This window comes from Neltuma alba, unplaced genomic scaffold (genome assembly GCF_004799145.2).
Source record: "Neltuma alba isolate B1F8T4 unplaced genomic scaffold, ASM479914v2 tig00007808_pilon, whole genome shotgun sequence".
In the NCBI taxonomy this organism is placed as follows: Eukaryota; Viridiplantae; Streptophyta; class Magnoliopsida; order Fabales; family Fabaceae; genus Neltuma; species Neltuma alba.
Window position 1 is genome coordinate 10,527 of NW_021634869.1, and position 11,253 is coordinate 21,779.

The following is an 11,253-nucleotide window of genomic DNA, read 5'->3' on the forward strand; positions in this document are numbered from 1 at the left end:
CAAATGTTGCGTGCCGGGGAAAAAATAAATCTTCTTCGTTAAGTATAATTATTTTCTACTAAGATTGAGAACAATTTGCTACAATTAATTAGACGTGACATATACGATATATATAACTCATACACATACATGATTGGAATAGGACATGAGATAGCAAACAAACGCGTGTCTTTTGAAATCTATGGCGACCAAGCAATGCAAGCATGAAAGCTGTTTGATGATATATAATTACGGAGAATACAAACTAAAAAAACAAATGAAAGGGCGAGCAGCATGCTTGCTTTGTTCTCTCTCTCTCTCTGTTTTTTTTTTTAAAATTTCTTTCCAAAGTCATATTCATCAATTGCTTCTCTAGCTCCTCCAACACCAACACGTAGCACTCTCTCAAATCTGCAGCCGACACCTTCACCCTACAATATAATCTTATATTCTTTCTGCTGTTCATCACAACATATTCTGCACTTTCCTTGTATAAGACGTCAAAATTACACAATCATCATCAGAAGCCTAAACTAAATAAAAATAATAATAACATCATGCTCACCTTGCAACTTTAGCTACTCTCATTCCTATCTGATTCTGCGATTAATAACATCTTTTACCACAAAGAGGGCTAAACCAGCATATCCTTGATTTGAGTGAACCCCACCCCCCGCCCTCTTTCCTCCTCCTTATTTTGAAGAGTATCTTTAGCATTAGGGCAGTGCGTCAAGGCGAATTAATAATATTTAAATGAATATTATTAACATTGATATGACACGGCAGCACTTGGAATTTTCTTTTCTACCTAATATATATCCAAGTTAACTTGGGCCGATATGCACCAGCAAGTCAGGCGGCCCTTAGGTTTTGGGCTTATGAAGCCCATTCTAGGGCCCAAAGAAGGGGGAAACCTTAGACAGGGCCTGCAAGCCCAGGCATAAAAATGCTAAAAGAGCGAAAGAAATGGAAGCAGCATGATGAACATGATGGCTAAAAAATGAAGACCTGTAACCACCAAGCAAAACCATGTCCTGTTGAAATCTTCATGAGAAGTTGCAACCCAATGATTACTCATGTTGTTCTTCTTACTTTAAATATGTGAACATAATCAAAGTGAATTTCACTTTTTGGATATCAAACAGTTCCCTCTCCTCCCACTTTACGGTATATTCGTGGCTATTTAAGATTTGAGCCTTTAGATTTAGAGATCCAAAGATATACACATTTTGAAAACGCCGTCCGGTCCAGAGGGTCTTCTCTTGTAAAACGCCATGGATAGCGTGAGTTTCAAGGTTCATCCTCTTAGTGTAATGAGTAATGGTAAGAATGGCTTCTCTACTCTGAGGATCACAGCTTCAGAAGAAGATGATGAATCCTCCGCCAATCATCATGTTCATCCTGATGGATGGTTTTCTGAGTTTTCTTCCATTTGGCCAGGTGGGATTATATATATATAAATATAATAACTTTCTCTCCCTCTCCCCTTTTCTCTAAAAGCTTTCAAGTTGGTGCAATTGTTAGTGATCACCACTATTACATCAATGGAGTATAAGAAAATATCTATCGGAGGGCTGAAAATGGGAACGTTTAATTTTGGAAACGCTCCTAGCTCTAAGTCCAGAATAAGTGTTCTCCTCTAGGCCTTTTCAGTCGGACTGACGCATATTACATTTTGTTTGCATGTTTGGTTTTTTAAAACTCAGTCTTTTGTTTATGCAATTTTAATGAATTTTAAATTATTTTTTATTGAGTGACTAATTTATCATTAATTGGTGTTCAGTGAGAATGAAAATATAATCAATTTCAAATTAATAATCAAAATTAATTAATAAATAAATCATCATTAATGATGTCTTCTTGAATTTTACGTTAATATGTTTCTATATTAATTTTAACCATTTGATACTATTAATTTTAACCATTTGATACTTATCTTTTTTTCCCCTTTATTGATATATGTACTCAACCACACGTATTCATTTTTATTTCTCAAATAGTCAAGTCCCTTTCTTTAACGTGTGACACGTTAAAGAATGACACTTTCTTCCTTATTATTCAAAAGTTCAGCACAAGGAGCAGCTTTATTTTTCAATCTTGTTTTTTTCCCTATCTTATCCCGTGGAAAAGAAGGAATATTGAAAAATCAGGAACAAAAGTTTCGCAAAGGTGAAAATTTTTCATAAAGTTATAACCAAGGTGATAGAATATGTCGCAGGGCAAGCACACTTTTTGAAGGTTGAAAATATTTTGTTCCAAGGCAAGTCCCAGTACCAATCTATGCTGGTATTTCAGGTGATACTAATAGCTCTCACTTAGCATATTATATGCATTTTCTGGCTTTAAAGAAATATTAAACACATTTCAATTAGTTCAAGAAAAAATGAGAAAAAATACCTATTGATTTTGAAAAAAACAAATAGATCATGCCGATTACTTTTGTTATGATTTTGACTATACTTGTAATGGTTTTTTTACTCCTCCGGTTCTATTATAAGACCCAATTTGACTTTTTATTTGGTCCTAATTATAAGACCCAATCCATTTTTTCTTTTATATTTATACATTTTTTTTCAAGATAATCCTTCTAATAATGATAGTTTTAGCCAATATACTTAATTAGCAAGGATATTTTAGAAATAACAACACTTATTTATTATAAATAACCAACTTAACTTACTTCCTTAATCTCCTCAAATAAGTCAATTGGGTCTTATAATTAGGACCGGAGGAGTACTTAAAATCTATTAAAATCACCTATTTGTCAATTTGAAATTTCTCATGTATTTTTTTGTCCTTTTTCCTTAGGCCAATCATTATTTGGAAATAAATTACATCAACTATCAATGAGGTTGAACTTCTATAAAATATGCATGCTTTCAAAAGTAAAATTACTTACTTGTATTTACCCTTATGTTGAGTTGGGAAAAAAAATCATAAATTCAAGCTTTCTTCCGGTATTTATCAACGTAACGTGACAAGCTAAATTGTAGCTTTTGAAGCAGACACAATCCAATTGCATCGTACATGTGTGTGTATAGCATACTTTGATCAATACATATTTAATTACGAAGTCCGTGCGCAGGTAATCTGCATATTGAGAGTATAGATTTTTGTTTTTTCTTTTTGAATTGCAGTCAGCAACCTACGGTAAAGTTTTTGTGTTGGATGGAGCTCTCCAACTCACTGAGAAAGACGAATGTTCATACCAAGAGATGATGACCCACCTTCCTCTTTGCTCCATTCCTAACCCAAAAAAGGTTGGACGACTCAGTAGACACAGAGATATACAAGAAATTATCAGAAACAGGAAATCATCAATTTTAGTACAGAATAACGTACTAAAAGCCTGTCGAAGACAGCTTCTCTCTGATATTTATACCCCTTAATTTGAATCATGTTTCAGGTACTGCTTATAGGAGGGGGAGATGGTGGCATCCTCAGAGAAATTTCCCGCCACTCTTCTGTGGAGCAAATTGACATTTGTGAAATAGACACTATGCTGATTGATGTAAGCTAATTATCCTCATGCTTGCTCTTCTTCTGCAGCATCTCGTTATTAGCTAGAACTCTAAATTCTAAAATATACACACAACATTGGAAAACATCAAATTAATTTATAGTTTCATGAATTTGAAGGTGTACAGAGAATATTTCCCAAATATAGCTGTTGGATACAAGGACTCTCGAGTCAAACTTCATGTCACAGATGGCACGTCCCGTACACATTTTTTTGTGTGTTTAATTATTAAGATTGTGATTAACTTTGGTTTGCTGTTAAAACTTTAATTATTTGCGCAGGAACTTTGTTTCTGAAATCTGTCGAAAGAGGCAGCTACGATGCAATAATAGTAGACGCCTTCGATCCAATAAGTATATATGCAACTATACCTGTTTTTCTGATATGTACAAAGACATACACATACCTGTTTGTTTCTGTAATTAATTAAACTCTTATATGGTGCAGGGGCTGATCATGAGCTATTCGAATCAGAGTTTTTTGGAGTGGCATCGAGAGCTCTACGAGGAGGAGGAGTTGTGTGCATTCAAGCAGAGAGCTTATGGTGTGGCTCACTAGACATTCAGAAGCTCTTCTCCAAATGCCACAAAATCTTCAAAGGCTCCATTGATTATGCTTGGACCACTGTTCCTGCTTATCCAAGGCAAATTAATTAACCTTCTTAATATTCATCTCTCATCACGTGCTTGTCTCTTTAATATATTCTCATCATCTCACCAAATCATTTTCATCTCATCCATCTCTAATCATAATAACAATGTCTTGCCAAACCGTTCCAAAATACTTGCAGAATCATAAATCAGTAACAGCAATGTCTTAATATTGTTCATCCTTCTCGAATGACCACAAATGAACCTTGTAATTGATTTAACAAATCGAATCTATTATATCTCCCAGCCTCTTTATTACCTTAGCAGGTAGTCTTTTCAATCATTTAATGTCTGTGGATGAATGAATCCTAACCAAGCAGTTAATTAATTACTTTCAGTGGGGTCATAGGATTCTTGCTTTGTTCCACAGAAGGCCCATACGTGGACTTCAGATGTCCAATAAACCCCATAGACCCACAAAACTATGGCATATCCAAGCAACCCTTGAAGTTCTACAACTCTGAGGTACGTCATCATCAAACCCCCGAACCAATTTACTCCTCCGATCCTTAATATAAAACCCATTTAACTAATTTGATTAGATTAAGAAAGTTAGGTAAGTTAGTTAATTATAAAAAAAAGTGACACATTTTTCCTAAAACACCATAATCATCTTTTTTAATACCTCATCTCCTTCTTCTATTTGATTATGGTTGAGGGAGTGTCTATAGGGGTAATTTAGCGAAAATTGATAAATATGAGAAATGGGTCTTATATTTAGGACCAAAACCAACTCAAGAATTGAACTCTATATTAAGGACCGGAGGAGTATTAATTACAAGTCATCCCTTTTTCATTGATCTGTCTTCTTTCTCCTTTAACTTATTCATCGTTTTCAGGTTCATTCTGCTGCCTTTTGCTTGCCATCTTTTGCGAGAAGTGTCGCCAGCATGAAGCCCAAGAACAGTACTTAAGTGGAGTTGAATGTTGATGTCAATTACGGGAAAAGAGACCAATTAAGCTTGTCCAGCATTTTAAGCGTATTCAACAGTAATTAATATGCCGACAACATTATTATGCAAATTCCGACAATAATCTTCGTCAAGTGAGATGTCATCGATGTGTCTGGATTTTTGAGAAATTTTGCATTTTTGCTGTCCCCCCAAAGTTTGTGTTTTCCTTCAAAAACACTACTACTTGTCTCACTAAATTCATTGCTTGTATCTAAACGATTGGCATTGAGTAAATCATTACAAGGGATACTGATTAATCAATTTTCTTGCCGACTTTTCACTGTGTATATTGTACTGGAAAAAGTAATCACATACGTACTACCATATATGAAATCTCATTTCCTAAAAACACTGTTTAATATTATGAAAGTAAGTAAAGTTTAATATATTCCAGCTGGTGGTAAGGGACTTGGCAAGGTTAATGACACATCATTTCAGATATTGTTTAAGTTTATGAAATAATTGGTTTATATATGTTCGACTCAAAGATCAATTTCTTTAAACGATGATGAAGAGCAATATTCCACTCACACTTTCATAAACCCAAGAATCTGGTTTTCATATAGTTTTTAATTTGCCGGGAACTGGGATTAATTAGTTTAGATTATAGTGAAAATATTTGAAATAGTGAATCAGATGTCAGAGGGGAAATAGACATCAGAGAGCCTAGCCAACAACATATCATATATCTGAATCTGAATCTGAACTCTAGATGTATATTGTACTTTAAATGAAAAGAAAATTTAAAAAATCGCAACATTTTATGCAGCAATTGTGAGTCTTCAAGCATGAAAGGAATGGTTATTTATTTTTAATAAGAGCTGTTATGTTGATTTTGTCTCCCAAGAAAGTTCGACTGCGTTGGCCTAAAATTGAAGAAAACAGGAAGATAACAAGAAAAGGGTTTGCTTTGAAGATGCCAACTGAGAAAAGAGAAATAGTCCTTTGAATGTCCAAGGAGATGGTTGTTAAGATTTGTTATAATCAAAAATATCAATTCAACCTACCAAATCACATTTTGGATTGTGTCAATAGTAGTTTTCATCTTAAAGAAAGTCAATATTCCGTATTAAGTAAATTAATTTCAATTAATTTAATAACTTGATTGTATGCGGGCGTGTGTAATTTTTTCAAATTATTTTGAAGTATATTTAATAAAAATATTGATTTTTCATTTTAAACTGTAATTTTTTTTCATAATTTTAAAATTTTAATCATTGAACTTTTACAAATAACTTAAATGACAGTAAACTTGTTATCATGAACTTTCTTGCTGTTAGATTAATGGTTACCCTTTTTACTGTATTTGTCTTTTCTGTGTTTGCCTTTCTTTCGGAGATGTATATGGTTACTCACTCACCCTTGAAAAAACATCTTGACCAGGTGGATTGGTGCAGCATAGAATTAGAAGAAAGGCAGTGATCTATATTTAAACTTTTTGAATGTGGTTAAAAGAAAAAAAAGGTTTGTCTGTTTCATTTTAACTTTCTCGCCTCCCTAACGTTTTTACTTTATATCTTTTATGAAAAATCAGTAAAGAGTTTATGTTTAAAAATTTTATCTGAATTTATGAAATCGTAACAATACTTTCTGTGTGTTAAAACATACAAGATTATTTTAGCTAATAAAATTTTTAAGCAGGAGCTTTTACTTGATTTTTTAAATTTTATCTATAAATTTACAAAATATATACTATTTTATTTTCTGGATTAATTTGAGAGCACATAAAAAGGCTTAAAATCGTATATATTAACAAGGGTCCATTGATATATGTGTAACAGTGTAAGTCCAGATCAGCGTGTGCGCGCGCGCGAGGGAAAATTATTGAGAGTCAGTCACGTTAAGTAGTACTCCTCGTGTCCTTAATATAAGACTTATTTAACTAATTTGATTATATTAAGGAAGTTAGGTAAGTTAATTAATTATAAGAAACGCGACACGTTTTTCCTAAAACACCATAATCATCTTTCTTAATACCTCCTCTTCCTCTTCTACTTGATTATGGCTGATGGAGTATCTATAAGGGTAATTTAGAGAAAATTAATAAATATAATAAATAGGTCTTATATTTAGGATCAAAACCAATTCAAAAATTGGACCCTATAAAAGACAGGAGGAGTACTATATACAGAACATCAAATAATGTAACTTCCAATAAACTAAACTTTCTAAAAGGGAAAGTGGAGGCGTCGCATTTTTTGACTAATGTGTTGGACATCTCTTCATTTAATAAAGAAGTAAAGCTCAGCTTTCAAAGTTGATTCTCGGTGTCCACGTCCCCTTAATCTTCACTGAAAAAGGCTTCTAAGTATGAAAACACGAGTAATTTTCTGTAACCACTCTCTCCCTGCTTCTGGTGAAAACTAAAATCAAGGAACTTATTATAATAAATCTTTTTCTATTATAGGCTTGCTTAAATTTCTCATTGCTTAACTCGAATTAATCAATATCCAATACAAATTTTTGAGACAGAAACTTAATTTTTAAAATTACATAGCCAAGTCCTTCTAATTTTTTCTTTTTAGTTGTAGCTCCTAAATGCGTTATTTCATATATTTTATTCCGTAATCAACTTCTCCCTCGTATTTGTTGAGAATGATTTTTTTTTTCTTAATTTCTCTCAATTTTTAAGATAAATAAAATGTGGTCCCTATGCATAACATTAAGTTTCATGAATGAATGAGTCGTATGATTCATGACTCATAACTAGCGTAAATTATTACAGATTCCATATCTTATATTGATTGATGATGTGTTGATAACTTGGCGTGGAAAAAAGAAGGTAAAAATGAAGTGAAAAGTACGAAATGTATCCAAAAGAAGCACTCTTCAATTCCCGGTGGGTTCTGACCAAAACATAACAACTACTGGGTCTGGGTTAAAGTTATCAGCCAACCAACATTTCTTAGGCCCATTCTAGAATCCTAAATTAAATGCAAATAACAATGAATGATAAAAAGTAACAGTCAAATCAAATTAAAAACCGAATATTCCTTGCTAATGCCAAACATCCGAAATATCTAAAATATTAATTAATCATTATTTCATATCCTATCAGTAAGATGCAAATACAATTAAAGAGGAATTTGATCTGTGTGAAGATCATTTGGGTGCATGGACATTATACACAGACCATGGGGTAGGAAGAAAAATGTGGCTAAAAAAACTATCACACCAAGATCAGCTTCTTCCCCAACTGCAGGACGACGAGGATTGATAAAGTATATCTGAACTGCACACCATAAACAGTATAAGCAAGCTATAAACAGGACGAGTAGCAGTGATTGATGCGACTTCTTCACAAAGGATTTTGATGAATTTACTCTGCATGGTCTTCGAGGGGAAAGAAAATGTCAACACCACAACATATAACTTGATAATTAACACGAAGAATGTAGAAACAAGCACCTGTTAATGTAAAAAAAGCCACCATATAAGCATGTGCATAAAAAGGCAACTACAACAACAGCATCTGGGTTAATTGGTGCTCGGCTTTCCCACCAGCCCGTGCTCAAAATCCAAGTATACACAGTTGAGTGCCCATTCTCCTACAAGGTTTTGAATATAACTGAGAAAATTTTGAGGATAAATCACAATAAAGTTTGGACCCCACTGGATAGCTCGCTAAACATTACAACTCAGCACAACTCCAATTCTTGTTATAGTTTGCATCAACATAAAAGCCATCAATCAATAGCACAGTATACTTGCATATGGAAGGGATCAGGAACGTAGTACTTCTAATTTAAAAATAGTAACTAATTAGAGGGGGCCTGATAGACGCTCAAGCAGGACAGAAAGCTTTCCTTCAAAACCTAACTACCGAGGTGACAGAGCTACTTGTATAAGTATCTTATATATTGGACAACCCATACTGCCCGATGTGGAATCTAGGCATTCTACACTACCTTGGTCCGTATCAGAAACAAATATGAATACCTAATGAGCGACGATGGATTGGAGGACCTGAAAGCGAGTAAGACATTATGAAAAAGTGGTTTGCTGCAGCTCATGAGAATCGTAATTGACGTCTTTCTCATGGTTTATTGGGGTATCTAGTTGTGTTTGATGTACTAACCGTAATTAGTAAATGGCATCTATGGATGGCTTCCAGCGGCTTGTGTTCATTATCTTCAGCTGCTGATGCAGAGGAGGTGCAGTTCCCAACTTTATTCAGGATTTTTTGTTACTAACCAGTTGTCACAAATACAGCAAATAATAGGCAATGTAAATAGAGAAGATATAATAAGGTTATGTTCACGAATTTAAATGAAAATACACTTTGGGGTGGGGGTTGACCTTTCCTTGAATAAGACTGTGCTAGCCTGTGTGTGAACTTTTAGACTTCTATCAGATATCCTAGTAGTCTGGTACAGTACTACTCATAGGACCAACATCAAAGCTTTAGCTGTGAATGTTTTAGACTTCATCTCCAGGAGAAATGTGACAATGTTTTATCTTGGTTATCAAGGGCCTAAAACAATCCTCCTCCTATATCTAGGATTGGGACCGACTATGAGAACATAGTGGGAGAAGCTTGTGATTTTTGTTTTTGCTAACGACTTCATTGAAGCTTTCTGTTGATGTTCCGTTGCATGTAAATTTCAGAGATCTCCATAACAACAGAAGTTGATACTGGTAAATACTAAGTACATGAACTACAGTAGTCTATTTAGGTAAGTACAATCATTGAACTTAATCACTCAAGAAATATCACTTTACGATTTTCAACAGTTAAGGGGTGACAGTTATTGATATGAACCTGAGTTCCACCAATTATGCGCCTGACACCAAATAATGACCCGTGACTACGATTGTGTGATGTAATTTTAGGAAACCTAGCTAGATTGCAAATTCAAATGATAACCATTGCACATGTAACTCCCAGTCGAGGCCAAAATTGGTTACAAAAAATATCAATTCGCTTATGTCATCAGTAAATGAGAACCATTTCATTTGGTTCACTTAACATGGATCAAGCTAATAGTTTAAGTTTATAGAACGAGCATATATGAAAGGAAGCAATAGTACAGATGACCCCGATCTAATACGTACCTCAAATAAATGATCCAGGAAGAAGTGACTAAAAGAGCCAGCAGATATCAACAAGAAGCATTGCTTCCATGTAAGGGGTACCTGGACCATATATAAAGCGGATGCATTCATTTCAAGCATTCAAGAAACAAACAAAAAAGAAACACGGCCAAGGTTTCTTCTTCATGAGAAAATCAAGGGAATTGGACAATCAAATTTATAGACAAGATGTTTCTTTGCCGTATAGCATGTACTTGGTGTCCCAGTGAAACCATTCCGACCCCAATATGCCAAGCTAAGTCAAATATGTTTGAGATACCACCCATGATTGGAAACAAAAATATCAAAGTAGCTCGGGAAAATTTGAGGCTGAGCAATAAGTTCCCGAACCAACTATGTTTTGTGAAGTGAGGGAGTGACTGACCCTAGGGACAGAATCAAGAAGCTGATGTCGAAGAAGCAGCTTGGAAATCCAAGAGTAGAGAAAGGAGAAGGGAAGTCCCAAGATAAGAATGTAATAGAGGGGATGGTGGATAAGATCGGGAAGGCGGGATGCAAAGGAGTTAGCGGGATTATCAACGAAGGAAGCAAGCCATTCGGAGAAGGAACCAACATCGGGACCGAAGAAGGCGTTAAGAGCGTAGGTGAGAGTGTGGTGGGGGCTGAATCTGCCGTGGGTGACCGCCGTGAGAGCCACGCCGGAGCCCATCGCGTACATCATATGAGGACCAGGACCCGGCATGGTGGCTATCTGACCACCTCCAATCAATTATCGCTCTCAATTCTGAAAGGATCAGAGGCGCAGGCCAGTGAAGGGGGAAGCTCGGTGGAAACGGTCGGTAGTACAGTCACGCAGGCATTAAGTATTTCAGCTTCCTTTAATCGAGATACTGTGGGTTAACATTTATTGAAACTCATAGTAATAGATGAACCCAAATCATCATATTAATTAGATCTGGGCTTTTTCTTTTTTATATTATGAGAAATTAATTAACAATAATTGCTTTGGACGTCCGGGGAAGGCCTTCCCTTCAGCTTCCCTTTCTAATTTATTTTATTCTTTTTCTTATTGTGGATGTAGCATTTTCTTTCAATACTTTAGATTGGCCTCAAACTG

The 11,253-nt window shown here is 34.9% G+C and overlaps 2 protein-coding genes across 3 annotated transcripts; one reads left to right on the forward strand and one right to left on the reverse strand.

Moving 5' to 3' along the window:
- The first annotated feature begins 1,254 nt into the window (after positions 1 to 1,254).
- LOC114753240 (spermidine synthase 1-like) lies at positions 1,255 to 5,340 on the forward strand. Its single transcript, XM_028941907.1, has 9 exons — positions 1,255 to 1,419; positions 2,198 to 2,274; positions 3,117 to 3,239; positions 3,386 to 3,490; positions 3,619 to 3,691; positions 3,781 to 3,852; positions 3,947 to 4,142; positions 4,488 to 4,614; positions 4,989 to 5,340. The coding sequence occupies exons 1-9, from the start codon at positions 1,293 to 1,295 to the stop codon at positions 5,061 to 5,063; spliced, it is 975 nt and encodes a 324-aa protein (XP_028797740.1). The 5' UTR covers positions 1,255 to 1,292; the 3' UTR covers positions 5,064 to 5,340.
- A 2,715-nt stretch (positions 5,341 to 8,055) lies between these two features.
- LOC114753239 (uncharacterized) lies at positions 8,056 to 10,973 on the reverse strand. Of its 2 annotated transcripts, none has more exons than XM_028941904.1 (4): positions 10,561 to 10,973; positions 10,158 to 10,238; positions 8,511 to 8,650; positions 8,056 to 8,426 (listed from the first exon to the last, which is right to left on the reverse strand). In XM_028941904.1, exons 1-4 carry the CDS (start codon positions 10,876 to 10,878, stop codon positions 8,177 to 8,179), a joined length of 789 nt encoding a protein of 262 aa, XP_028797737.1. In that variant the 5' UTR covers positions 10,879 to 10,973; the 3' UTR covers positions 8,056 to 8,176. The 2 variants fall into 2 exon arrangements, with proteins under 2 accessions (XP_028797737.1, XP_028797738.1); XM_028941905.1 differs by having other exon boundaries at positions 8,056 to 8,435; positions 10,561 to 10,971.
- Between the last annotated feature and the right edge of the window lie 280 nt (positions 10,974 to 11,253).